The following is a 24,797-nucleotide window of genomic DNA, read 5'->3' as shown; positions in this document are numbered from 1 at the left end:
TTTTTTCAGGTATCAAACTTGGAATTATGATCAAATATAAATACAGGGTGACGGAATTTATTAAACTTGTACTATAATAAATTACAACTGTTAAATTAATAAATTAATTTTATATTTAACTAATATTTAAGAAAAATAAACTGTATAATTTATTTTTGTTGATATGCTCTCACACTGTGTATGGATTTATGATTTTGTTAATTACTGTTTTTCTGAAATATACATGAATTTTTTGGGAACGGCAATAGTTAATGTTACTTTAGTTAAAATATTATGTACATCTCTGTGATGATATATGTCTTTTCTAGTTAGGTCTCAAGATTAGGGCATACACATTACCATGTAGGAATTCATTCATTTATTATTTTTTTTTATTAAACTTAGCTAAAGTTTGCTTCTTAAAGACACTAATTTTTGCAGATGAACTCCTTAACTACACTCATGGACACAATCGTATTTTAGGATATTTTCTACTTCTTTTCCTTTTCTTTCTTTAGGCCTTTTTTTTTTTTTTTTTTTTTTTTCCTCTATTATTTCTGGGCCATTTATTTTAAATTTTATTTTGTCCCATCTTTTCTTTCTGGCCTTTTGAACTCGTAAAAAATGTACGAAGTTTCTTTTTACTCTCCTCAAATACGAAATTGAATTTTACAGATAACTGAGTCCCTGATACCGGAAGTTTACCGAAAAATGTGTACTTTTTCCCATGATGCCTTTCGAAATCGCTGATGCAATGTAAGGTTACCAGAATAAATTTTAGAGCCAAGTGCATTGTTCAAAAGTAGCCAAGCTTTTGTTCAATCTGTCTTTGTTCGTAGTCGTATTATTAATATTAGGTCGTTCGCGTCGTGAATACGAATCGGAAGTTTACCACAAAGTTGACCCTTTCAAAATAGAAAAATTAAAAGTTAAGATGTATAGAAAGGCCAATAGGTTCGTAGGCATAATTATTCCTATTATGTAAAAGAGCTGCTTTGAGGAAAACTGTGAGAGAAAAAAAATTTTAAATTGATGATGCTTAGTGAATTGAAACTAGTGCCATATTTATTCTCATTATTCAAAACTGCTTTAGGAAAGATTTTAAATGAAGTATGCTATAAAATTAAATATGTTATTAATCTGTTGCTTTAATAGTTCATTAATACTCTTAATTCAGTTTTGTTCATCAGGCTTTTGTAATATTTAAATTAAAACTGTATATTTTTATTAAACCAAATAAATATATATTAATATCTTAAAACTGTTAAAAAATAAACTTAAAAAAGTTACAATAACATTTTTTTTTTTAATATCATTTGTTAATTTGTTGTCCCAAGTAAAACTGAGAATGACTAAGAACTTTAAAATGTTCTGGTTATAAACCCATTTTATACCGTAGATCAAAATATTGTATTAAGAAAATACAAAATTTGAGAACAACCTTTAACAGAAAATTTTAAATAAAACTCTACTTTTGAACATTGCTGTCTAAAAAAAATTTTTTTTGGGGGGGCTCCTGTGTCAGATTCCCAAAAAATTAATAGTTTTATTTAAAATCTCTGCCGATTTATGCATTGTCATAAGAGTTATCATAAAGTCATGCATAATTTTGCATAACATCTGTATATATGCACAGAATAAACGACTTCTTTTCCAAAAGGAATTTTTTCAATGATTTCTGTACATACATATGTATTTATCTCACATAACTAAAAAAGATTATCCGTAGAATGTTTATTGTATATGGGACTGCTATAGTTGTGCATCTCTCTTTTTATTGTAATTGCCAGAACCAAATGTGTATATATACACACACACACCTTTACCTAGCCTTAATTTTCACAATCATTGGCCCTAGTCTATACTCCCAATTATCATTGAAATGCTTTAAATGATGAAAATAGTTGTGTTTTATCAATGTAAAACTTTTTTTTAAAATTATTTTGACAAATAATGAAATCTATTTTAATGCGATCTCCAGCTTCCTTATGTCTGCAAAAATATCTGGGACATTTTTATACTCATTATAAAAAATGAAATTATGAGAAGTTTGACTCCCATGTGACAAACACTGAGCAGTGTTTTAAATTTCAAAATCTGCAGTTTTTGTATAATTTAATAAGTAATGTGATGTGCACATCAGATTTTGCATATGTATTTTAGAATTTAATACTCTTTAATTTACATCTAGTAATAATGTATTAGATTGAATTAAATTTTATAATATATGTTTCTGGTGTTATTTTTATTTTAATGTTTGAATTTGTGTTGAGTCAGAATACATACGTGTGAGCATCTCAGTTAAAGGATGAAAATATTACTTTTTAAGTAAATTCAAAATAGTTTCATTCAAATAATTTTGAAACTGATAAAAAGCTTTCAGAGATTTGTAAAATAATAATAATTTGTAATTGTCTCCCGAATCCTTCTCTTGTAAACATTGTATGGTAAAAAAATCTGAAAATATTAGTATATATGATGTTTGAATATATTCAAATCAAATAGATATTTATTGAAATTGTTTTGTTCTAAAGAGTTTATGTTCATAATGTATATTTTAGCATCTATAATCAGAATTACCTAAATCAAACTTATGTTTGTTTGTCCCTTCATAATAACTGATGGGCAACAAAAATAAGCTTGTTTTAGTACCTGACAGATTGAAGGAAAACCAGCACCTGTATATCTAAGTGGGTAGGTATTGCTGGGCCTTGCTAAGTACTAAGCTTCCACCAAAATGGAATTTTGAAGAAGAATGCTCTGAATGTGGTCAGAAAGTCTCCTACCACCAACCTCTCAAGGATTTCGCCTCACCTTCTGCTTTTAATGCTCCTTGCTAAACAACCATTACACACTTACATTACAACATCCATGCCTTCTTTGGGATTTGAACTCGAACCTTTTGGTATGGTAGGCAGCGTCATCCTATCCTGTCTGGGTGCTACAGCATAGTGTTGCTATAATGGAAGATGTCTTGTTCTGTGAAGACATGAAAACAATCACAAAAGAAAAAGATGCCTTTCTGCATGTGAAGGAATTCTTTGTGAAGTATACTCTTTTGTCAATCAAAACAAAATTCAGAAATCGCTTGGATGCTCAAGCAGATATGCGAATTGCTATTAACAATAAAGTGCCACAATTTGAAAAAAAATATCCAATACAGAGGAATAGAAATAGTTATTAATTATTGTTTTGAAAAATTTATGCAAATATTAAATTTTGTAATATTTTTTTTAGTTCCATGTTTTATTTTTGTTTATTATTAAAATTTGATTACATAACTGTTTTCTTTTTCCTCACCCTCTTTAGAAACTTTGTTAGGGGCTGCAAGAATATAATTTTTTAGAACTGCTAGACATGGAAAAGTTTTGGAACCTGTGTCTTAGAAGATGATATTGTGAAGTTCAGTTTTGAACTAATAAAGAATACTGTATATGTACATATAAAAAAAATCTAATATCTATGTGAATATGTTTCAAACCTGTTTCTGAATATATATATATTTATTTATATTTACATAATACACTTAAAAAAAAGGGAAAATAACTAAAGTTTTCATTTAATAAACTAAATATACATGCAGGAGTAGTGTTTGACCTACTCCACTCTCATGTAGACATTACTCATGCAGGAGTAGTGTTTGAGCCCAATACTGGCATATGTATATATATATAGGAGTGAAATCATTAAGCAACTGGGAAACAATATAATTTTGCCCTTTACAACATTAAATTTTTTCCATACATCTAAAGCATTCTTAGTTACATTGCTGTCATAAAATCTGGTCTAAATTTTTGTGAAATTTAAGTTAGTACATTGCTTATACCACTTGTCCATCAGAGTTCTTATGCAATCATTGGTTGTATGCATATATTGGAGTTTAAAAAATGATTTAAAAAAACATGTAACTTCAAGTTGCGTAAGTCAGGTATAACTCTACTTGATATGGGATTAAGACCAGGAAATTAGCTAGATGCTTTTAAACATGGACTGTTTATTGTATGACATTCTAACTCGATGAAAAGGAGATTATCATTTGCTTATATTATACATTATACATATCAATAAGTGTGGTGTTAACTTATTCTGAGTCTTTACATGCGGAAAGATCTTGAATATTCATAATAGTGCAACTTTATACCTGTTACTTGTGGTGTTTATGTTGCAGCAGTATAGGTAATTATTTCTTAGATTCGATACATAAAACCCGAAAAGACAGATTCCTGTGGTTTACACCTTTTGTTTGCTTTCTATCATCCACATCAGAGCACTTTTGGACTGACAGATTTCAAGTGTCCTTAAGCATAACAGTAAAAAAATAGCTTATTTGAAGTTCGAATCTTGGCACAAGTGAGTTGGTTCTTCTGAACCATATTGATCAAGTTGCTGCATAGCAATGAATTATCTAGCATTAATATTTCAGAAAACACAAACAGTTCATTGTTTCTGGTAAAAAAAAAGGGGATGCAATGTCACAAAATAAGCGAAATGTAATCACAGAAAAACGCAATGAAGTTCATTCACTATAACATAAATCAACAGTGCTATGTATTAAATCGATGAAGAATTAGCAATTTAAAAAAGACAGGAAGAAAAATAATAGATCGAATAAGAAGCAGACTATATTACTTAAAATGAATGACTCGTAAAATTTCTGGGCTGGCGTAAACATTCAGGAAATGTAGTGTTAGAAGAATTAATGTGCAATTTGAGAATACAGTCAATGCGTGGGAAGGTGCAGAAAGAACGTCTATGCATACAACGTCGAATATATAATCTTTGTTTGATCAGTTGACTTATGCGAAAACTGGTTCTTTGGAGAAATCAAACGAGAAACAGTGCTTCAAACGAAACATTTTCGTTTAAGTATAAAATTATCTCGCTAGCTAGGCGAGACGCAGTTTTCAACGAAACATGTTTCAGTTAGGAACACTTCAGTAGTACACTGTTGGCCATTAAAATAGCAACACTGTGAAGAAAAGCAAATACAAAAAAGATATTTATTGCAAAAAGATATGTATGGCATATGACGTGCAGTCTCCTCGCTGCCTCCAGACACATATACGGCCATCAGAATATCACACGCTGAACAGGGACATGTCTGAAAAGACAACATTGTGACATTCTTTTATCCAGCTTTGTCGTTTGGTGCACCAGAATCACTGTCTCTCTCTATGCTGCATTTTCAAGGGAAGCCAAAGTAGCAGTCATCGTGTTGATAGTTCACTCCGCTGCAGGGCTTAAATTTTAAAATTATAAGTGCCGGAGCCCTATGGAAGACCGCCAGCAAAGAGCAATAAAAGTAAATAAATAAATTAAATGACTATTAAACTCATTAATAATTTTAAAATTAAACAGTTAATTATAATCAAATTAATTAATAGCTATTTAATTAAAGTTTATAGATTTTATTCAATTAACAATTATTATATAACTCATTATAATTTAATTGATAATTATTAGATAATTAATTATTATTTATTGAAATAATTAAAACTAAAATAATTGTAAAGCGACAAATTAAAATGTCATAAGCGATTTTTAATATAATTTTATTGCTAAAAATAAAATTTTCGAGACGGAAATTGTTATTCAGTTAAGCCGCAGCCTTCTTATTTAGGGCTCCGGTGCACTCCGGCTAGAATTGTAATTTATCTTGAAAACTGAGAAGTACCAGAGCTGGGCTCCGGTGCAATTTAAGCACTGCTCTGCTGCAAATGTCGAAGCACCGTACGAGCGGATACTCGGCGTACTGCAAACATACCCATTTCCTAACTAATGGTTCGTTATGTGTTTGTGCGGTTTTTTTTTCAAGGCTAACCTCACAATATGTCTGTCCTCTCGAGCGTTAGTCAGGAGACGGCGTTGAGATCCTGCATGCCGTTCAGTATGACCCTCAGCAACCCATTGATTATATATTCGCATGACAGTGATTGGATGTCGAGCAGTGCGACGGGCGATATCGCGGAACAATAATCCACACTCTCTATGGGAAAAAATCCTGCCTCTACCATATTCCGACTCTTGCTGGTAAGAATTTCGTCTTAATATTTGAGGCATAACACGATATTCTGAGAAAACTCTGGCCGTACAAAGCGCGTTCCGAATGAGAAATCCACTATGCAACTTTTTTTATGCAATACGTCAGATGTCTTTTCTCCCTCCTTGCATGCGCTTAAATTCTAATCCATTTGCATACCAAATCTCTTCTTCCTTTCACGTGCTTTTACCGTTCGTCGCATCATTCCTTCCTGGTGTTGCAATTTTAATGGCCAGCAGTGTAGGTGAGGACAAGCTCATTTCCCGAAAAAACAGTGTGCTTATATAAGCCTTCTCTTGTCTTACTTAAAACTGCCTGAGCAAGATTTATTCAGTTAAGCATATCGACTAACGTGTCAACGTTCTATAACTTTGACTACTTATTTCACAGTTTTGTTTGCATTAGCTAATGAGAATGTATCCGAATACTCAATATAATCCAAATGAATAAATTCGACAGTGACTGCATTACCACTTTCATGGGAACGGACTGATCTTACTGATGCATCGTCTGACCTGAGAACGGACTGATCTTACTGATGCATCGTCTGACCTGAGAACCAGAATTCTGACAAGAGTGTAATACAGTTAGAACTGTATTGTTACTAAGTATTACAATAAGGCATTCAGAATCACCAAAAGGACAGACGCAGAGCTAGAATGGCACTTTCTGGGAAGGATCGTGGGATAGCAAGAGTTACTGCGAAAGCTTCTACCATTCAGCATCACTTACCTACAAACTCTAGACGTGTAGTTTTAAAAAACAGTGTTGTAAGGAAAGGTGGTTTGAATTTTCGGCTTCTGTTGCAATATCCATAACTCCTAGGCATGGAGAGCAGAACAGAACACTGGAGACGAGCTCCTGCCCTGGATTAACTTTCAGAAAAAATCCTCAGATCTGCAGGAGACCATTCAGGCGGACGTAACTCACGCGGTCTCCTACGGACTTTATATATATAACATTGGACGAAAGATAACGCTCAGTCAATAAAAGTTCCAGCTGGGTACCAGTCCTGTTTCAATGATTATATTTGATGTGTTGTTCCATCTACTAAGTGCACCAGAGGACCGAAGAGCCAATGACCCAATGAAAACGCCTCATATCTAATCATGTTGCGACCTACAGTAAATAGGCAGACAAGACAGTGCCATATGGTCCCTGCAGGTTCTGAATGGTGCCATATGGTCCCTGCAGGTCCTGAATGATGCCATATGGTCTTGAAACATTCTCTGAATGAACGTAGGTTCTAGTCCTGTAAAGACTGATTATACGTGGCCGAAACTGCTTATGTATAGATCTTAGACAGTAGCTTCCCGATTTTCCGACGTAGATCCCCGGAGAGGGGGCATTGAGAGCAACGTTTATTCTGGTGTTGCGGCTGATAATTTTCGAATGTATCTGGATCATGTTCTGCGATAAATTATGATTTTCGTTAGCTTGGGATTCATACGTGAAAGAAGATTGGCTTACCTTAATTCAGCATAGAAGTCCCAGTGAGCTGTGTACCCTTTGTCAACGTAAAACAACCATACCTCTGTATATACTGGCATTATTATCTAGGCAGCCAAATTCTATAATAACCAAATTTGTACTGATCTTTCGCAGCACTTTAAGAGCCCAATGATTTATGGACAAGATCCTGCCAACTTCTGTATTGCCAAAACTATGGCATTTGTCAGCGATCATCCTTGAGCAAGATAATAGCCAGCTGCATGCGGCCAACGCCTCCAAGGAATGTCTGTTTAATATTACAACGTCCCTTTTGCTTGCCAGATCTTCAGTTTTTTTCCCAAAAGTGATATGCATGAGGCGTGTTAGGACGACAGTTACAACCATTTGACAACGCGCATAAACCTGATCAACAATTAAAAACTCTTGTCATCAAGTTTCGAAATTATGTTTCAATTTTGTTTCTGAAAGTGCTTATAGGATTGAAACCAAAGAATTGAATTGGCACTATTTATGTTCGGAAATATGCTCTTCAGCCAATATGAGATCAATTATGCACGGTGACTATCGTTCTCTTGAAAGTTAACATTAGCATCTGGTGGAATAGCATCAATGAAGGAGTGTACGCAGGGCCAATGGTAGGTTCTTTGCCCCACGGTGCAGTCTTTGCTGTCTTAACTTCTGCCGCCCAGTGCCTCCCTAAATTCTAAAAAAATTGTCTTACCTAAGTGCTACCGCCCGGTACGGCTGCACAGGCTCCGAACCTGGTCCTGAGTGAATGTGATCGGCAGCGATATTGTGGTAAGCTGTAGTGCTAATAGCTGTTTTCTGAGAGCATAATTTCATTGCCGTCAGTGAATAGTTGTCTCTTTTACAGTTGTCTTTTTTTCAATCGTCAGGAGTTCACTTTTAGGGATCTTGGGCCATGTTTATCAGTCCCTCTCCGTGGGTCCTTCGTCGACGTAGGGAAGAGACGGCAATGCATGAGTTGGCTGCTCTACTTTTGCGAGTTAATCGGACCTGACCTCGCCCACGCTGCTCACTTATTCTGAGCATACGTTGGGAGTGGAATATAGAGAAAATTAGCGGCCTTCACAGAACTATAAGCACCGTTCTGTTCAGTGCGCGCTCAGGCGCGGTAGGGATTCGTAATGATACTACCAAGGTCTGACTCGGGCTGAGTGATCGCTAAATAGTTTTTAGACACCCTTTGGTGTCACAGCATTCAATGCTGTATGGCTTATTGCCGGGTCGGAACTATTTTAATCTTTATGGTATGGTAGGCCGCCAGATTCTGGCAGAACAAAATATCGCAGATCTGTAGCGACAACTGATGAATGCTTGGCAGAATGTGTCGCAGGATGACATTAGGAACCTCTACCATTCCTTGCCTCGACGAATTAAAGCATGCATTGCCGCCAGAGGCGGTTCGACCAACTACTAACTTGAACACTCAATGGGTGATTGTGAGCCATGAACAGGTACTATAACTTTGACCTTTTAATCAGTTTATTACCTGTGTATGAGTTATACATATATTCAATTTCATCAAAAACAACCACTTCCTTCATGGTGCTTGGATTTTTTGCAAAAGAGTGTAGTTTGTGTTCCGAAGTATGCTCATCAATCAATTTGAGACCAATTATGCATGGTGACTAAGCGTAGACTCATAGGCTTCCATCGTATTTTCATTTCTGTATTCTCATTCCTCTTGCATGTTTCATGATGATCATATAATTTTTCTAAATGCACACAGCTGATGGTTAAAGTACTCTGCTTTTGGGCGTTAAAATTGCTACACTTCCATACGTCCATCATGATGGCTGACGCAGAACCGAGTTTCATCATGATGTTGAAGCAGAACCTCTACAAAGAGGATGTGGTGGTACTCTTGTGTCCAATATCGTCGTTCGTCAATCTACTGGTACGTACGCCTGTCTCTGCTGCGTCATCAATTGAAAACCGCAATAACGGTCGCAGTCCTAACAGTTCGTGGTGCTGCAGACGTCATAGCGCGGTCTGTGCAGACACTCGTAGTCCTGAACATGAGGAGCCAAATTCCTGACTCAGGGCACGTGAAGTCATTGTACAATCCCGCAAAAGCCGAGACGAAATGGCTGTCCTCTAGGCGCTAGTGGACCGATAAACCCTCCAATCCTGGAGCAGTCGATTTCTGACAGGTGCTGGTAGGAGCTTTTCGTTTATAATAGTATGTAGGCGTAATACTCAAACGACCGATGTTCAGTTGTGATTTCTAAATGAAAATCGCGGTGTGACTTTACAATTATACACAATACAGATGTTATTCATACCTGCTTTGTGTGCATGCGCTAGAATGCTCATCATTAACTATTTGCACATCCCACCATGTAGTACTTTAGGCAAATTTGACATTTGTTGCATGCCGCAGTCATGGTATAGCAAGTTTAGCAGCTAGCAGTATAATACCAATTTCAAGGAAGAAAGCAAAGTATGACAGTAGGGACTCAAATAGGTGGGAAATATAGTCCTCAAATATGTACTTTGTAGGTTATGTAATCATCAGATCCTGACTAAGGCAAGGGCATACGGGGCAGTTGCCCCAGGCCCCCACTTCACAGAAGGGCCCTTAATCGACTAGAAAGTTTATTACTATAAAAATTTAAATATATCTAAAAAGTTCGCATGTTTGAAGCAGTAAAGCATAGGAGGGTCCCAAAAAAGTTTTTGGTAAAGTCCCCATTTAGGCTAAGTTGGGCACTGGCAATCATGCTTCTTATATCATTGCTTCTCATTTTAGTTTGACAACAGCTTGGATTTTTTTCTGAAGTAACATACGGCACATTATATAAGTATTAGGACCAAGCAAAGGAAACAGTGTGATTTAATTAATGCCAAGGTAATCAAGAGTTACATAGCACTAATAATTTATTATTAAAATTTAGAGGTACCAAAAGATATAGCATTGATCAAGAAACCAAGCTGCAGTGTTCTCATATGCTAGCATCCTTAAACCAAGAATTGTGTTCTTTCCTAATAAATAATGCTGTATGATACATGATATCTCTAAATATTTATTACAAATATTACTGTTATGTGTAAAAAATTTAAATATTGACAAAACACTGCCTTCGAAGAACTTAAATTACATACCACGGTAGATTTTGTTTCAATTAACTTAAAGCAAAGTGTGTAAGGAACATCTGCTAAGAGAACGGATGCTTTTCTGGACGATTTTTGAGATACAGACTTGTATTCATGTTACAATATTTCATTTGCTTGTCAGGACGAAAAGGGGAAGTTCGTTTTTTACCGAAGACTTCTACATATTTGTTAACATTCCAGGTTTCAATTGATTAGAATCTCCTGAGAAGTTAGAACAACTTCTATGAATTTAGGATAAATAGGAAAAAGTAGGGGGAAAAATAAACTTACTCAAAATTCTGAATTTTGAGTAAATTGAAAATTTGATTGAAATTTTGATTACAGCACCCAAGGAAATTTGACTTATTAAGAAAAGTTAGTATCCATTTTTGATAAAACTTTTAAGGTATTTCTCCGACTTTCTTGGCATGCCTTCATGATGTAATGGTCTACACAGTGGGCGCGTATTCCAGAGGTCCGTTGTTGGATTCCCGGCGAGAGCATTGCTCATTTTTCATCTTTTCTGCTTCCAAAAAAATACATAATGTCTCTAAAGTGGCACTCAAACTAAAAGAGTGGTGGATGATGATTCTCCACAGCCAGGATTTGGCGGGTGGGTCCCATAAAACCTCAGTCACCTTTTAAAAGGGGAAGTGTATAAGGTAATTCTCCCAGCTTCTTAGCATGCTTTCGTAGTGTAGTGGTCAGCACGCTGGGCGCGTATTCCAGAGGTCCGTGGTTCGATTCCCTGTGAAGGCGTCGCTAATTTTTTACTTCTACTGCATAAAAAAATAAAAAAAATAAAAAAAAAAAAAAAAAAAAGAAGAAGAAGAAGAAGAAACAAACAATATCTCTATAGTGCCGCCTGAACTAAAAATGATGGTTGATGACGATTCTCCACCACTAGAGTTTGGTGATTAATCAACAGTGCCCTTTAAAAGGGGGAGTATATAACATATTTCTCCCACCTTCTTAGCGTGCCTTCGTGGTGTATTGGTCTGCATGCTTGGCGGGTCTTCGAGAGGTCCATGGTTCGATTCCCGGAGAGGGCATTGCTCATTTTTCATGTCTCTTGTTTTAAAATAACTTAATGCCTCTACAAACTCATCAGGGAAAGAGGAATTTAAATTATCACAAATTTTGAATTATCAAAGTTATGTTTGATTTATGAAGAAAAGTTAGTATACATTTTTAAAACAACTCATCAGGGAAAGAGATATCTAAATTTAAATTATCACAAATTTTGAATTAACAAAGTTCTATTGTCTTTTCAAATTATTAGATACTAGAAATAGTATTAGTAAGTCTGAATACTATTATCAGAAGCTCTATGCTAACAGGAATAATTTTTTAATGCCATAACTTCATATCAGTGAAATCTCCCATCTGTTAGGTACAATTTTATCTTTATTTCCAACATTAGCAATGAGTATCATTACATTAAAAACAAGAATTTTTATTTTAAAAAAAGTTAAAAATTTCCATAATTTTTAAATATTAAATCTGAGAACATTTTTTATGAGATCATGCATTGACAAATTAGGTATGAATAAAAAATTCAGGATGTTTATTTCATTAACACATCAAGATGCTAAGTTTTTTTTTCCCCCTTGAGAAAGTAAATAAAAATTCCATATTAAACATTTCTGAAATGTGAAAAAAATGTAATAATATATACTATTGGATTAAAATTATAAATTTTTATTAAACATATTTCTGAAAATCTTTTAAGCATCATGCATATAGTTTATGTGAGAGAGCAGAAGCAAATAATGAGTAATGAAATAGCAATAACTAAATATCTACACAGTGAAATCTCTGCAAGAAGGGCATCCATGGCTCTTATCTTTCATGGAATCCATCATCTTATAGATATATTTAAAGCTTAATATTTAAAAACGAATTCTGTGAAGTTTGATTTATGATCTCAGAAACATTACTCATTTTCAGGAAGTGGTTGCCCCAATGATTTCACTGTAACTGCTAAAAATGATCAATAATTATAAATAAGTAAGCAGTAAAATCAAAACTTCTGCCCATTTCACAAACCACTGCATTTAATAATTGTTATTGACAACTTATGTTAGCACACAGTGATGAAATAGCACACATATATATATAAATAGTAAACTATTACATAAGTTATATTAAATGTAATAAAATCTCCCTAAGATGACCATATATGATTCCTGATGATTTTTCAATTTCTTTTTCTTTTAATAGCTTTTAGATTGCTCAAACAAGAAAATAACTATTACTAATGCCCAATAATAAAGCTTTTTTATGTTCTCAGAATTACTATTAACTTTCAGAAGTTTCCAAAATTGTTTTACCAAAGATTTTGTACAATAATAAAATTTCATATGTGTTATATGTTAACTTTTGTTATACTTATTATAAGTAATGTACAGATCATAATTAAATTGCCAGATTAATTTTTCAAACTGCAGATTGGTATTTTTGCTTTCATTGAAAACATCAAAATGGATGTACGTGTAAAATTTGAATTTGTTTGGCAAAGTGAAATTCCAATAGTATGTGGATTTGTGCCTTTATGCAAACAAAAGCAAGCTCTTATGATATAAGTCAGTTGCATTTAAGAAATATATAACTTACAATCGTTACACAAAATACAATAAATATCAAACATCTTTAACATGACTCATCCTTGCCATTTTAGGTCAATACTATTTCTTACTGCTGGATAGAAATTTCTATTAAAATTTTACATGCTGGATATGAAGGTTTATATATTCAGGAAAAACATGACTATTGATTTGACCATTTGTTATTTTTTATGGAAATTTTTTTCTATGTAATTTTATTCCATAGTACTGTTTTGTTTTTAAAACAGTAATTTATTCCTCTATTATAAATAAAATGACAAAATAATCATATTTATCACAATATGGTTTATTTTAAATCCTTTTTTTATTATTATTACTTATTTTTATTTTTCGCCTTTTAGGGGTTTCATTCTGTCCATCAGAATATATAAGTGAATAGTAAAAACTGATGTTGAGAGGATGACGGATAATTGAATTTCTGTTAAATTATATTTAACAGTACATATCTAAAAAAATAGAAATTTAATACAGATCTCCACTTTGCAAAAGAACAGCACTGCTGTAAAATCTTTAATAAGACAAAATGGTAAAAAGTAATGCAGCAGCTAAGGTGAATTTATATAGAAAAACTAACCTTTATTAAAGGATATTATATAGAATACTTTTTTTTTTTTAAAAGGACAGCTATTAAATCATCATTGGCATTTATTTCTGTATGGTTAGCTTCTGTGCTTATGTTTCAGAACATGATGCTAATGTCTGAAATGTTGACTCATACCTGATACTCTGAAGAAACTTATGGAAATGATTCACCGCGAAAATTTTATCCAAATGAAATCATGAATGTTTAGGAATACGCAGAGCTAAAATGTCTTACAACTAGTCCGAAGACAGTATGAGAATTATAATAATCTGCCTGGGGAAAATCTTAAAGCTGATAATGTAACTAAAGTCATAGGTAAGGTTTTCAGTGCCCAGCTGAAGTTTTCGCACCCCCTTTTGTTTGCTAAGAACGGAAAATATTTAATTATAAAATTAGTAACATCAGTTTGGCTCCCCTTGGGGGGGGCAAGGGACAGATGTCCACCCTCACTCCCCTCTAGCTATGCCCCAGGAGGTAACAATGAAAAGAATGTTACATGTGAACCACCATGCAAGGAGACCAATTGTCCTCATTTGGTAGACTCTGTCCTTCTTCAAGAAGTGTCCTCCCAACTGTCTTCCTTTTCAATATTTTACAACTAATCTGTTTATCTCTGTATTAGTTAAAGATGCTGCTTCGAAATGTTACACATCAATGGTCATGTGATGGTGCAGTTCGAAGAAACATGATTATAAAATGCACAGACGACACATTCTGGGCATATCAATACATCACGCAGCCACACTTGTCATGCACCTCACACTTTTGCGCACTTTACTTTGTTTATTTTAATGTGTCTATAATATTATAGTTCACATTTACATCTGATGCAAATACAAATTTCCTTTCACTGTATAATTATTATACTCTGAGTATAATAATTGTGACAATATACTTGCAGAAGACTTGAAAAATGCAGTATTTGTAACAGTTTTATCTGAGGCATCGAATCATAATGAAACAAAATTGTATCCAATAATAGTAAGATATTATAATGTTAACAATGGCACTCACATAAAAATTTTTAATTTAAAGTCTATTGAGGGCGAAGAAATTTTGGTGAACCATCTATACAGAGTAATAAATGAAAACAATTTGAAATATAAAGTTGTTGCACTAACAGCAGATAATACAAATACAAATTTTGGTGGGAAAAGATGCAAAAGGAGTAAATAATGTCTATGAAAAATTACCAGATTTACTCTAAAAGAAAATACTAGGCATAGGTTGTAATACACATATTTTGTCAAATGCAATAAACATGGTATCATCTGCCATGCCAATTGATGTAGAAGTAATAATAACAACAATTTATTTGTATTTTAGTCGTTTTACGGTTCGTGTGACTGCTTTAAAAAAATTTTGTAAAGACGCAAATGTCCTGCTTTGTTCGCTTTTTGTCCTCTTTTTCATTGTAAAAAGAAAAGGGTCACCTTCATTAAATCATTTTCTTATAATATAAATGTTGTCCTTTTTTAAAATCATATTAATTTCTTAAGAAATAAAACATAAATAAAAGAAACAATCATATGATGAATACATAGATTATGTAGATAGAAGTACATGTATATTCGGTGTAAAAAAATGAGTCCATTGGAAACTGTAAAGGAGATGGCAGTGAAAATGTAAAGTGAGTTGTGAAATATCTGATTGTGCAAGATATAGGAGACAGGTTGAAGACCACTTATTAATATCTAATTATTTGAATCTATAAGATCACTATGTCTATAATTTAGGTGCCCAAATGGGTCAAAAAGTTAAAAATTTGTTACACTTTGACTAATGTTTAGGATACTAGCTGTTAAAATTGATATCTGCAGATACTTCCTTAAAACTGTTGGTTTCCTTGTTTTTCCTGTTACATCATAATTGGTCCTACTTTTCAGCAGGCATTATATGAAATAAATGTTGCACCATAATTCTGCTTTCCAACTTTCTTCATAAAAGTGAAAGGATGTAAAAAAGAACAACTTTTTAAACAGAAACAGTAAATTTTACATAAGCTGCAATAATAAGTGTAGTTAAATATAGTAATAAGCAATAAAATCTATATCTAAAATTATCTAACATTCTTGCATTCAAAATTCTTTAGTTTTTAGTCATCTAAATTTTCTCAGTAATTTGCCGATTACGCCCTAATTTTTAAATAAAGATAAAACAATTGATATCTAAGACACTACTTAACAGTCTTACTTTTATTTTCAAAGAAAATATATCTATACTTTTTGCAAATATGCAGTTTTACGATTGCAAGGACAAATATTGTAGAAATCAATAAGGAATCTCTGCATTGATGAACTCACATAATTGTTCATTATATATAAAAACAAATTCTGTTAACATGAAAATATATATGTGGACAAGTTTTTTTACATACACAATTCTTTTGACCTAAATATTTATTTTTGATTGATTTCAAAGGTTGCAATCATAAATAATCCACATTCATTACATAATATATAAAAACAAATATTTGAGAAAATGAATAATAATTGCCTTCCTTAAATCTTTTAGGGAAATATGTTTTTAATACAATGTCAGGTTTCTTTTCATAATACAGTGGACATATTCAACAAAGAGTTAACAGAGCGTAATGTTCGGAAAAAACTTGCTTAGCAAAACAATCCATTATACAGTTTTTATAATATTTCAAAGATTACTCCACTTGACAATAAAAACGTAATATAATAAAACGTATCTCTCCATTAAATCAGTAATAAATAAGTATCTCTCCATTAAATAGATAATAAAATATAACACAGATTTCAATCTGATTTCATAAATTTCATGCATTTTAAAAACTACTGCACACTCCAAATATTATATACATATATGCCAGAAATATATATTTCTATTTGTGTATGTACGAAGAAATAATGCATGATTAAAATCACATATCTAATGCATTTTTTGAGCAGACTGATTAGTTTTAATGCACGCGTATATATAATGATAATCTTAAGTTCTTGCTACAAACTATACCACTAAAGAGAAGAGTCGTAAATATTTTATAAAAACTTCCCCAAACTCATTCACATGGCAATTACAACATACGTAAAAGTATGATAACAAAAAATAACCAGTACGGCGATAAATAGCCAATTACAATAACCCTTCATTCGTCAATAGCACTCGTGTGTCGAGAGTATTTGCCCTGAGGCCGGTAAATATCCGGGTAAGCCTCCTTCGTCGGGTCTCAGATATCAGACAGATTCTACGAAATTGCCCCCCTTTCTATATACCTTTCCTTCGCACCTATGCTTGATTTTTCGCCCATCGGTGCAGAAAGACTTAGCGGGTGCAAAACAAGACATCTGTCTACTTTGTCTGTCTTGTCATCACCGGATAAGTACCTTTGATATCTCCGTTGGCAACAAAGCTTGGCGAGCATTTGGCGTTATTTTTTTCCCGTAAATTTTTCCGCGAGGTCAAGAATTGGCGCTAATTTAGTTCACGTGTTAATTAGCGAGTGTGAGGTGTGTATTTTTTGCGCCATTTTTCTCGCTTTCCTTCAGCTATTTATTTTCTTTTTTTCTATTAATAATTATTTGTATTTTGTTATATTTATGATTAGTGTTTGATTTTCATTTAATTTATAGTTGCATTTTATTTACAGCATATATAATTATTGATCTGTGTTTCGATTTGTAGTTGTTTGTTTTGCCGATATGCAACCAAAAAAGATGAAATTACTTATAATTGGAGATTCAATGGTTAAATATTTGGATGAATATTTACCGGCGAATCTTCTGAATTATGAAGTAGATTTACATTCTTTTCCTGGTGCAACGATAGAAAGGTTAAGACGTAAGATATCCTTTTTGGACAATCGATACCATTTGATTTTGGTACATGTTGGTACCAACAATTCGAATGACAGTGTTGAAGATATTCTTAAAAAGTACGATTGCCTCTTTAAGGATATTAAACGTTTGAACCCGAATATCAATGTTACCATTTCAGATATCCTACCACGTGGTGAAGATTTTTTTCACAACTTTAAATCAGCGAGTAGCAGCTTTGAACCGTTTACAGGTAATTAATAGAAAGATTGTAGAAATTAATTCTCAACTTGAAAAGTACTGCCAAAATCGAGAAGCGTTTTTTATTTGCAGGTCGTCTCATCATTTTGGAGCTAAGTTATTGGCTAGGGATGGATTACATCTAAACCGTCTGGGGAACAAGAAACTTGCGGCAGTTTTCCTGGATAATATCAAGATTGTTTTGACTTCAAAGCCAGTTTCTACAAAGGTAAGTCCTTTTGTATTGCCTTGTGTTTCATTTACTACATTGGATTTTCCACCTCTGAGTGATTCTTTTGTTTCTGCAAGCCCTTCTTATCCTCTCTATTCAACTGTTTTAAAGCATGGTTGTGCTGTAGATGCTACTAAGAAGGCTAATTCTGATTTGAGAAATGCTGCTAAAGTTGCTTCTGGCTCTCGGCTGAAAAGGGTTGCTATTTCTGGTGCTGGATCTCGTTTTAAATGTGTTGTCCATGGTGGTGACTCTCATTCAAAGAATGCTGTTAACCACACAGATGGTTTTAGTTTGCATCTGCAAAATGATACCACCCCTGGCTCACATCCGAAAAACGTTGCCAACCCAGATGCTAGCTCTCGGTCTCTTTGCATTGCTGGCCATGGTGGTGGATCTCGCCCAAGGAACGCTTCTGTCCATAGAACTGGTTCTGGTTTGCATGTAAGGAATGGGACTAAACCTAAATGTCATCCTAGAAATGTTGCCATATGTAGTGTTGGCTCTCATTTTAAGTATGTCAATGGTTTTAGTTCACGTCCAAGGAATGCTGCCGTCCCTCGTTCTGGTTCTGATTTGCGTCCAAGGAATGTTGCTATCCCTGGCCTAAGTCCTGAGAATGTTGTCATTCCTGGTGTTGACTGTCATTCTAGACTTGTTGGTGTCCGTGGTACTGGCTGTCATCCGAAGAATGCTGCTTCTGGTTTGCATTCAAGGAATAACGTCACTCCCAGCTCCTGTCATAGAAATGATATCCTTGCTGATGTTGACTCCTCCAGGCGTGTTGCAGTCCATGGTTCTGGCCGTTTTCTGAGGAGCAGTGCTAGTTCCACTGTTAATTCTTCTACGAACACTACTGTCCCAATTCAGAAGAATTCATTTTCAGAAGAAACCAATTCGTGCTTTTGGTGATGGTTTGTGTCCAAGGAGGGATTTGACTGTTAGTGGCAGTTTGCATCTGAAGAATGCTGCTTCAGCTGTTTTGCGCCTAAGAAGTGTAATGGCCTAGATGGGATCATCACTAAAGAATGCAGTCACTGCTGTTGGTTGTAGTGTACAGCAGGCAAGTGCTGTTTCTTTCAGTGATTGTTATCCATTGTATTGTGCTTCTGTTAGTGGCAAAGGGAGTTTAAAAAATGATCCAACAAATTTTGATATTTCACAACCTAAATTGTGTACAACAAAAGATGATTTTTACTCTGACTTTGCCTCTAGTTATGTTTTGCAGCAAAAGAACATTTCTATGACCAGAAAAAGCACTTCTTGTAGTTCAGGCCTAAGTTTCTTTCACTTTAATAAATTTTGTTTACTAAAAGATCATGTAGAAAGCAGTGAAATTAATTGTCAAGTGAGGAAAAATAAGTCTGTGTGTCCTATTCTGACTGGAGGGGGGTCCGAAATTGACTATAATGCACCATCGCTTTATCCTAGAAAATGTGGTATTTGTAAAAAAAACTATAAAACTAAAAATTCTTTTAATAATCATAAAAAAAATTGCAAAGAAAAACTTGAAACTGAAAATTTTAAACTTTCAATAACTTCTCCTCAGAGTAATATTCTTATAAACATTGATAATGTATTGAGTGCTAAAAAATTAGAAACCAAAGAATGTATTAGTGATAAAATAGAAATGGCTTATCTTCGTAAATGTGAAATATGCTTGAAAACTTATAAATCGAAGAATTCATTTTATAACCACAAAAAAAAAAAAAAAAAAGTTCAAATAAACAAGTACCTGATTTAAAACAAAATTTTTCATCTGTTTACCCTCGGAAATGTCTAAGTTGTAATAAATGTTATCCTTGCAAATTATCATTTTTTAAACATAAGAATTTTTGCACAGAAGTTAATAAATTGTATGTATGCTTCATACCTGATTGCCATAAGTCTTTTACATGTGTTTTAAATTTTAATAAGCATTTAGCAGATGAACATAATTTAAATAACTTAAAAGAATATTCATTTGAAACAATGAGTTATTTTCAAGATTGGCTAGAACTGGAAGGAACCTCGACATTTACTTCATTCAGAAAGTTTTCTAAAATAACGAAAAATTCTAAAACTTATTGTTGTCAGTTTACCACGCAAGGTTATTCTGATTTTGAAAAAAAAAACTAGTCGGAAAAATGAAAAAGGTACAATTTCAAAAAGTGTATGTTGTCCAGTCAGAATATGGGCTTGTGAAGAAATGAATAAAATCTGTTTTTTACTTTCCTAAACATAATCATGAGCAAAAGTTTGAAAATTGTAAATATCAGCCATTGAAACAAAGTACGCGATGTTTGATAAAAGCAAATTTACGTTTATCTGTGCCTCCACAAAAAATAAGGGATATCTTACAAGATGGATCAGGAAATCGCGAGAATAGAAATAATTTCCCTGTAAAGGAAAGCTTTGTCTCCCGTAAAACTATTTCTGCTTATTCTAGATATTTAAACAATTCATTGCGTCCAAGTAGTGATGCAGTTTCTGTTAATTCAATCATTGAAACTTTAAAATGTGAAGCATACAATCCTGTGTTATTATATAAGCCTCAGAATAATTCAACTTTGTACGGTCCAACTGATCTAGATAATCTTCCAAATCATAAAGTATCGTTTGCTCTTGGTCTTCAGACACGTGAACAGAAAGAAATGATGATAAAAGGTTGTACAGAGATTTTATGTATCGATTCTACACATAAGACTAACTAGTATGATTTTTACCTTCTTAATCTTATAGTACCTGATGAATTTGGTTGTGGCTATCCAGTTGCTCATTTTATTACAAATTTTCTAGATGCTGACACTCTTTATTGTTTATTTAATAGTTTAAAGTGTCGTGTACCAAATTTATATGTAAACTGTGTAATGACAGATGATGACAAAGTTACATATCCTGCATTTTCAAAGGTTTTTGGTCAAGATGTTAAGCATCTTTTATGTTCGTGGCACGTACGCCAAAGTTGGTTCCGGCAACTAAATTCTAAAGTGGTAGATAAGGAAGTGCGACAAAAAATGCTAGGAGAATTAATAAAAATATTACATGAAAGAAACCAGATCCCTTTTCATGATCAAATAAGTAAGTTTTTGAATGACTATTCTAGGAAAAGTAGAGATTTTATTGAATATTTTTCTGAAAATTATAAAAATAGATTAGAGGAATGGGCTTTGTGTTATCGGAACTTTCCACATGCATTTACTGATACTAACATGTACTGTGAATCTTTTCACAATCAGTTGAAAACTGTTTATTTTAAGCGGAGACATAATAGACGATTAGATATTTTAATTTCTACACTTCTGACAATTGAGAAAGATAAATATTTAAATCATACCTATAAATTATACACTAATGTATCTCCCAGAAATTCCATTTCTTATTTAAGTAGGCATCAGAGAGGACTAAAAATTAGGGACAGTGATGTAAATAAATGCTCTGATACTTCTTGGACTGTTTGTTCTCAGACAAAAAATAAAATATATACTGTGCAGCGTCTTTTTGAAATTTGTCCGTGTCAGGATTTTTGCTTTTATAGATGCCCTAAAGTATCATGTGTCTCATTGTGTAGTCACTTGTATCACTGCAATTGCTTAGATAAATTGCTGTGCAAACATATACATAAAGTGCATTCATTCCTTAATAGACAAAATGATTGTGTGTTTAATCCCTCGGGGATTAATCTTGAATCGAATCAGAAATGCAATGAAAGTATGAAATCAATAAATGTGTAAATTCTGTTAATCATTACAATCCACAAAGTATTGAACAGAGAGTAAATGCATGTGAAAAGCTTGTAGAAGAATTACTGCAATTAATAAGACAACCAAAAGTCCAAAATGTCATGTTAAAGTGTGTTCATACAACATTAAATTCATTAGTTTCAGAATGTAGAGGAATTTTAAACTCGAATGAAAATTCAAGAACAGTTTCAAGTGCATCATGTCCAGTTGCACCAAATCAAAAACTTAACCCACAATTGTTTAAAACTTCTAAAAAGAGAAAATTACAGAAATGTCAGCAGAATAAGAATCAAGATTTTAATGATAATGTAGATGACCCAGAAATAAATGAATGTGTGGAAAAGAAAATTAAATTTAAAGCCGTAGTATTTGATTTAAATGACAGTGATAAATATCTATGTGATTTAACCAGTGTTGATCAAAATAAATCATTTTCCCTTCCATTAAAGTCTAGCGAAGATATTTCTGAAAGAATTTTACAAATTGGCTGCTATAGTATCAACCGTATTGCTTTAAAGTCTTTAGATTCTTATATCAGTAAAAGTGAAGAATTTTTTATAAAATCGGCTTGTACAGATTTTGTTAGGGGGTGGTTATTTGATGTAATCATAAATGCATTTTTATACAAAATTTTAGAAAGTGATGATCAATATACTTTTGCTGATTCCTCGATTACCCAGCTTATCTTATCTGATGCATTATCACTTGGAAATGTTTTTCCTGTTTCTTTGAAATCTTTCAAATATTTATTGATTCCTGCTTGCATTGATTCTCATTGGGTTCTGATCATAGCAGATTTAAAGAAAAATACCTTTTATTTATATGACTCGTTAATAAATTCATGCAATCCAAAATACATAACTAATAAATGGTCTAATGTAATTAACAGTGAGTTACAAATTAACGGTTCATGGGATATTCAGTGTCCACCGCGTGCTTTACAAAATGATGAAAGCAGTTGTGGGGTCTTCATCTGTTATTATGCATTTCAACATGTAAATAAATTAGCCTTAAATCTTCCTTTAGATACCCTTCAATTTAGAAAATTTATTTATAATATTTTAACTGAGAATGTTCCACCTTGTACACAGGAAAAGATAAATTTATCATCAGGAGAGCAAAACTTTTCAGTAAATGTTAGAATGAATAAAGATTTGACCAAATCATGTTTAAAAATACATGATATTGAAATTACACCATATATGTTAAAATCTATAGATCCTTTTATAAGTAATGAAGAAGAACACTTGTTTAAATCTGTATCTTCGTGTTTTCGAAAAGGATGGCTCTATGATACTATAATTGATGCTTTTTTATTTAAAATATTAAACAGTTATGAAGATTTTGCCTTTGTTAAGTCTAATTTACAAATTCCTAAACCAAATTTTTGTATTAAAGATCCATTACTAACAAGATTGAAATCAGCGAAATTATTTTTTATCCCTGCAAATTTAAATTGTCATTGGATATTAATAATAGTAAATATTCCAGATATGGTTTTTGAATTTTATGATCCACAAAATAAATCATGTGGGCAAGAGTATCAAATTTTAATTCATACATGGTGTGAGGTTTTAGCTAAAATATTTGCTACTAGCACTAAATGGAAAATAATTTGTCCTTCACATATTTTGCAAACTGATAATATGAGCTGTGGTGTCTTAGTATGCTACTATGCTTATCAGAGGATTAAAAATCAAAGTTTAAATACGCCAGTTAATATAACTGAATTCCGGAAATTGATATACAAGCATATAATTTTAAGTGATTGATATATTTAAAGAAATTTAAATTAAGAAATGTTTTTCAGGACAGCATTCCATTCCTTTGGTGATGCTTGAAAAATATAAAGTATAATGGACAAATATTTTGCAATTCATCTGTTGCCATACGGTTTCTATAAAAACACTTTTTTTTTTTTTTAGTTTGCATTATTTTGTAATGATGTTATATGGCCAATAAACAAATAAAAATGCTTATGTTTGTATGTAACTTGGTAGTATAAGAGAAAATTGTTAAAGTAGGCAACAATGAACCCTTTTGGCCAGGGTGATACCCCCAATTGTGGATAATAGAGAATAGTTCATGTTATGTTAACAATGCATTCTCGGGGACCTACATGCCAAAATTTTCTCTTATTTTTAAAGAGGAATCAGAGAATTTGTACTTAACACTTCATCCCGTTGACTCTGAAGGATTTCCTCAGGAATGATTAGTGGTTCTGCACCAATTTTCATGGCCAATGGGATAGTATGCAAGTACTGCAAATTTTTCTGTTCATAAATAATCTCATATCTGATCTCAATCTGATCATTTTTAATATTTCAGGCTTATGTTTGCAAAATGAATAGTGCATTGTTTTCAGTGATCTTGGCTGTTTCACAATTGAATTTAGTCTTCTTTATTTTTCAGTAAACGATTGGCAGGAATCTGGTATGTATTTAAAAGTCAAGAGCAAGCTCTGCCAGGAGAATTTTCTGAAACTGAAACTCATAAATTTTTGAGTAATATGGTTGAATAATAATATTTATACTCTATTCAAGGAATTTTATCTGATATGTCTTTATTTTCAGAAATAAAAGATGAATAAAAACTTTGTAAAATAATTATTATGTATTCTGAATAAAGTCTGGGAAAAAAATTATCCATTGTTGAATTATTTTTTACTGAAAATTACTCCACATATTAGGAATTAGTCATATCTATGAAGCGTAATATAAGTAGTGTTTCTTACAAGACATTGACTAATACATTATCCCAATTTCTTCTTAAATAAAATATATTTTCATTCTTTATTTCATCATCCATGATATCAATTGATTTTCATTGATTAAGATTAAAAAACACTATAGTCACTTAAAAATGTGGACACTTTTTTTTTTTTTTTTTTTTTTTTTTTATCCCTGGTTAATAAGAGTACTTGCATATTTGTTAAGTTTCAGTACGTAAAGCTGTATACAAATTAAACTTTCACCTATTCCAATATCAAAAGAGCTACCAATAATTAGATATTTTAATTT

General features: G+C 32.7%; 1 protein-coding gene and 1 long non-coding RNA gene across 6 annotated transcripts; both read left to right on the top strand.

Moving 5' to 3' along the window:
- The first annotated feature begins 889 nt into the window (after nucleotides 1-889).
- Nucleotides 890-3,448, top strand: LOC146999266 (uncharacterized). Of its 2 annotated transcripts, none has more exons than XR_015039598.1 (2): nucleotides 890-933; nucleotides 3,289-3,448. It is a non-coding gene; the product is annotated as an uncharacterized LOC146999266 (long non-coding RNA). The 2 variants fall into 2 exon arrangements; XR_015039597.1 differs by lacking the exon at nucleotides 890-933 and adding an exon at nucleotides 940-1,089.
- Nucleotides 3,449-17,156: 13,708 nt separating this feature from the next.
- Nucleotides 17,157-24,421, top strand: LOC146999265 (uncharacterized). 4 transcript variants are annotated; one of them, XR_015042308.1, is made up of 3 exons: nucleotides 17,157-17,277; nucleotides 17,765-18,052; nucleotides 23,925-24,421. XR_015042308.1 is itself a non-coding variant. In XM_085821214.1 (2 exons), the coding sequence occupies exons 1-2, from the start codon at nucleotides 17,750-17,752 to the stop codon at nucleotides 24,296-24,298; spliced, it is 429 nt and encodes a 142-aa protein (XP_085677340.1). In that variant the 5' UTR covers nucleotides 17,285-17,749; the 3' UTR covers nucleotides 24,299-24,421. The 4 variants fall into 4 exon arrangements, 1 of the variants encoding a protein (XP_085677340.1); XR_015042309.1 differs by lacking the exon at nucleotides 17,157-17,277 and having other exon boundaries at nucleotides 17,285-18,052; nucleotides 24,190-24,421; XR_015042307.1 differs by lacking the exon at nucleotides 17,157-17,277 and having other exon boundaries at nucleotides 17,285-18,052.
- The last annotated feature ends 376 nt before the right edge of the window (nucleotides 24,422-24,797 follow it).

This window comes from Stegodyphus dumicola, chromosome 1 (genome assembly GCF_044657685.1).
Source record: "Stegodyphus dumicola isolate Sdum_Otavi_A_Nest chromosome 1, ASM4465768v1".
In the NCBI taxonomy this organism is placed as follows: Eukaryota; Metazoa; Arthropoda; class Arachnida; order Araneae; family Eresidae; genus Stegodyphus; species Stegodyphus dumicola.
This window is presented reverse-complemented; position numbering and strand designations above follow the sequence as displayed.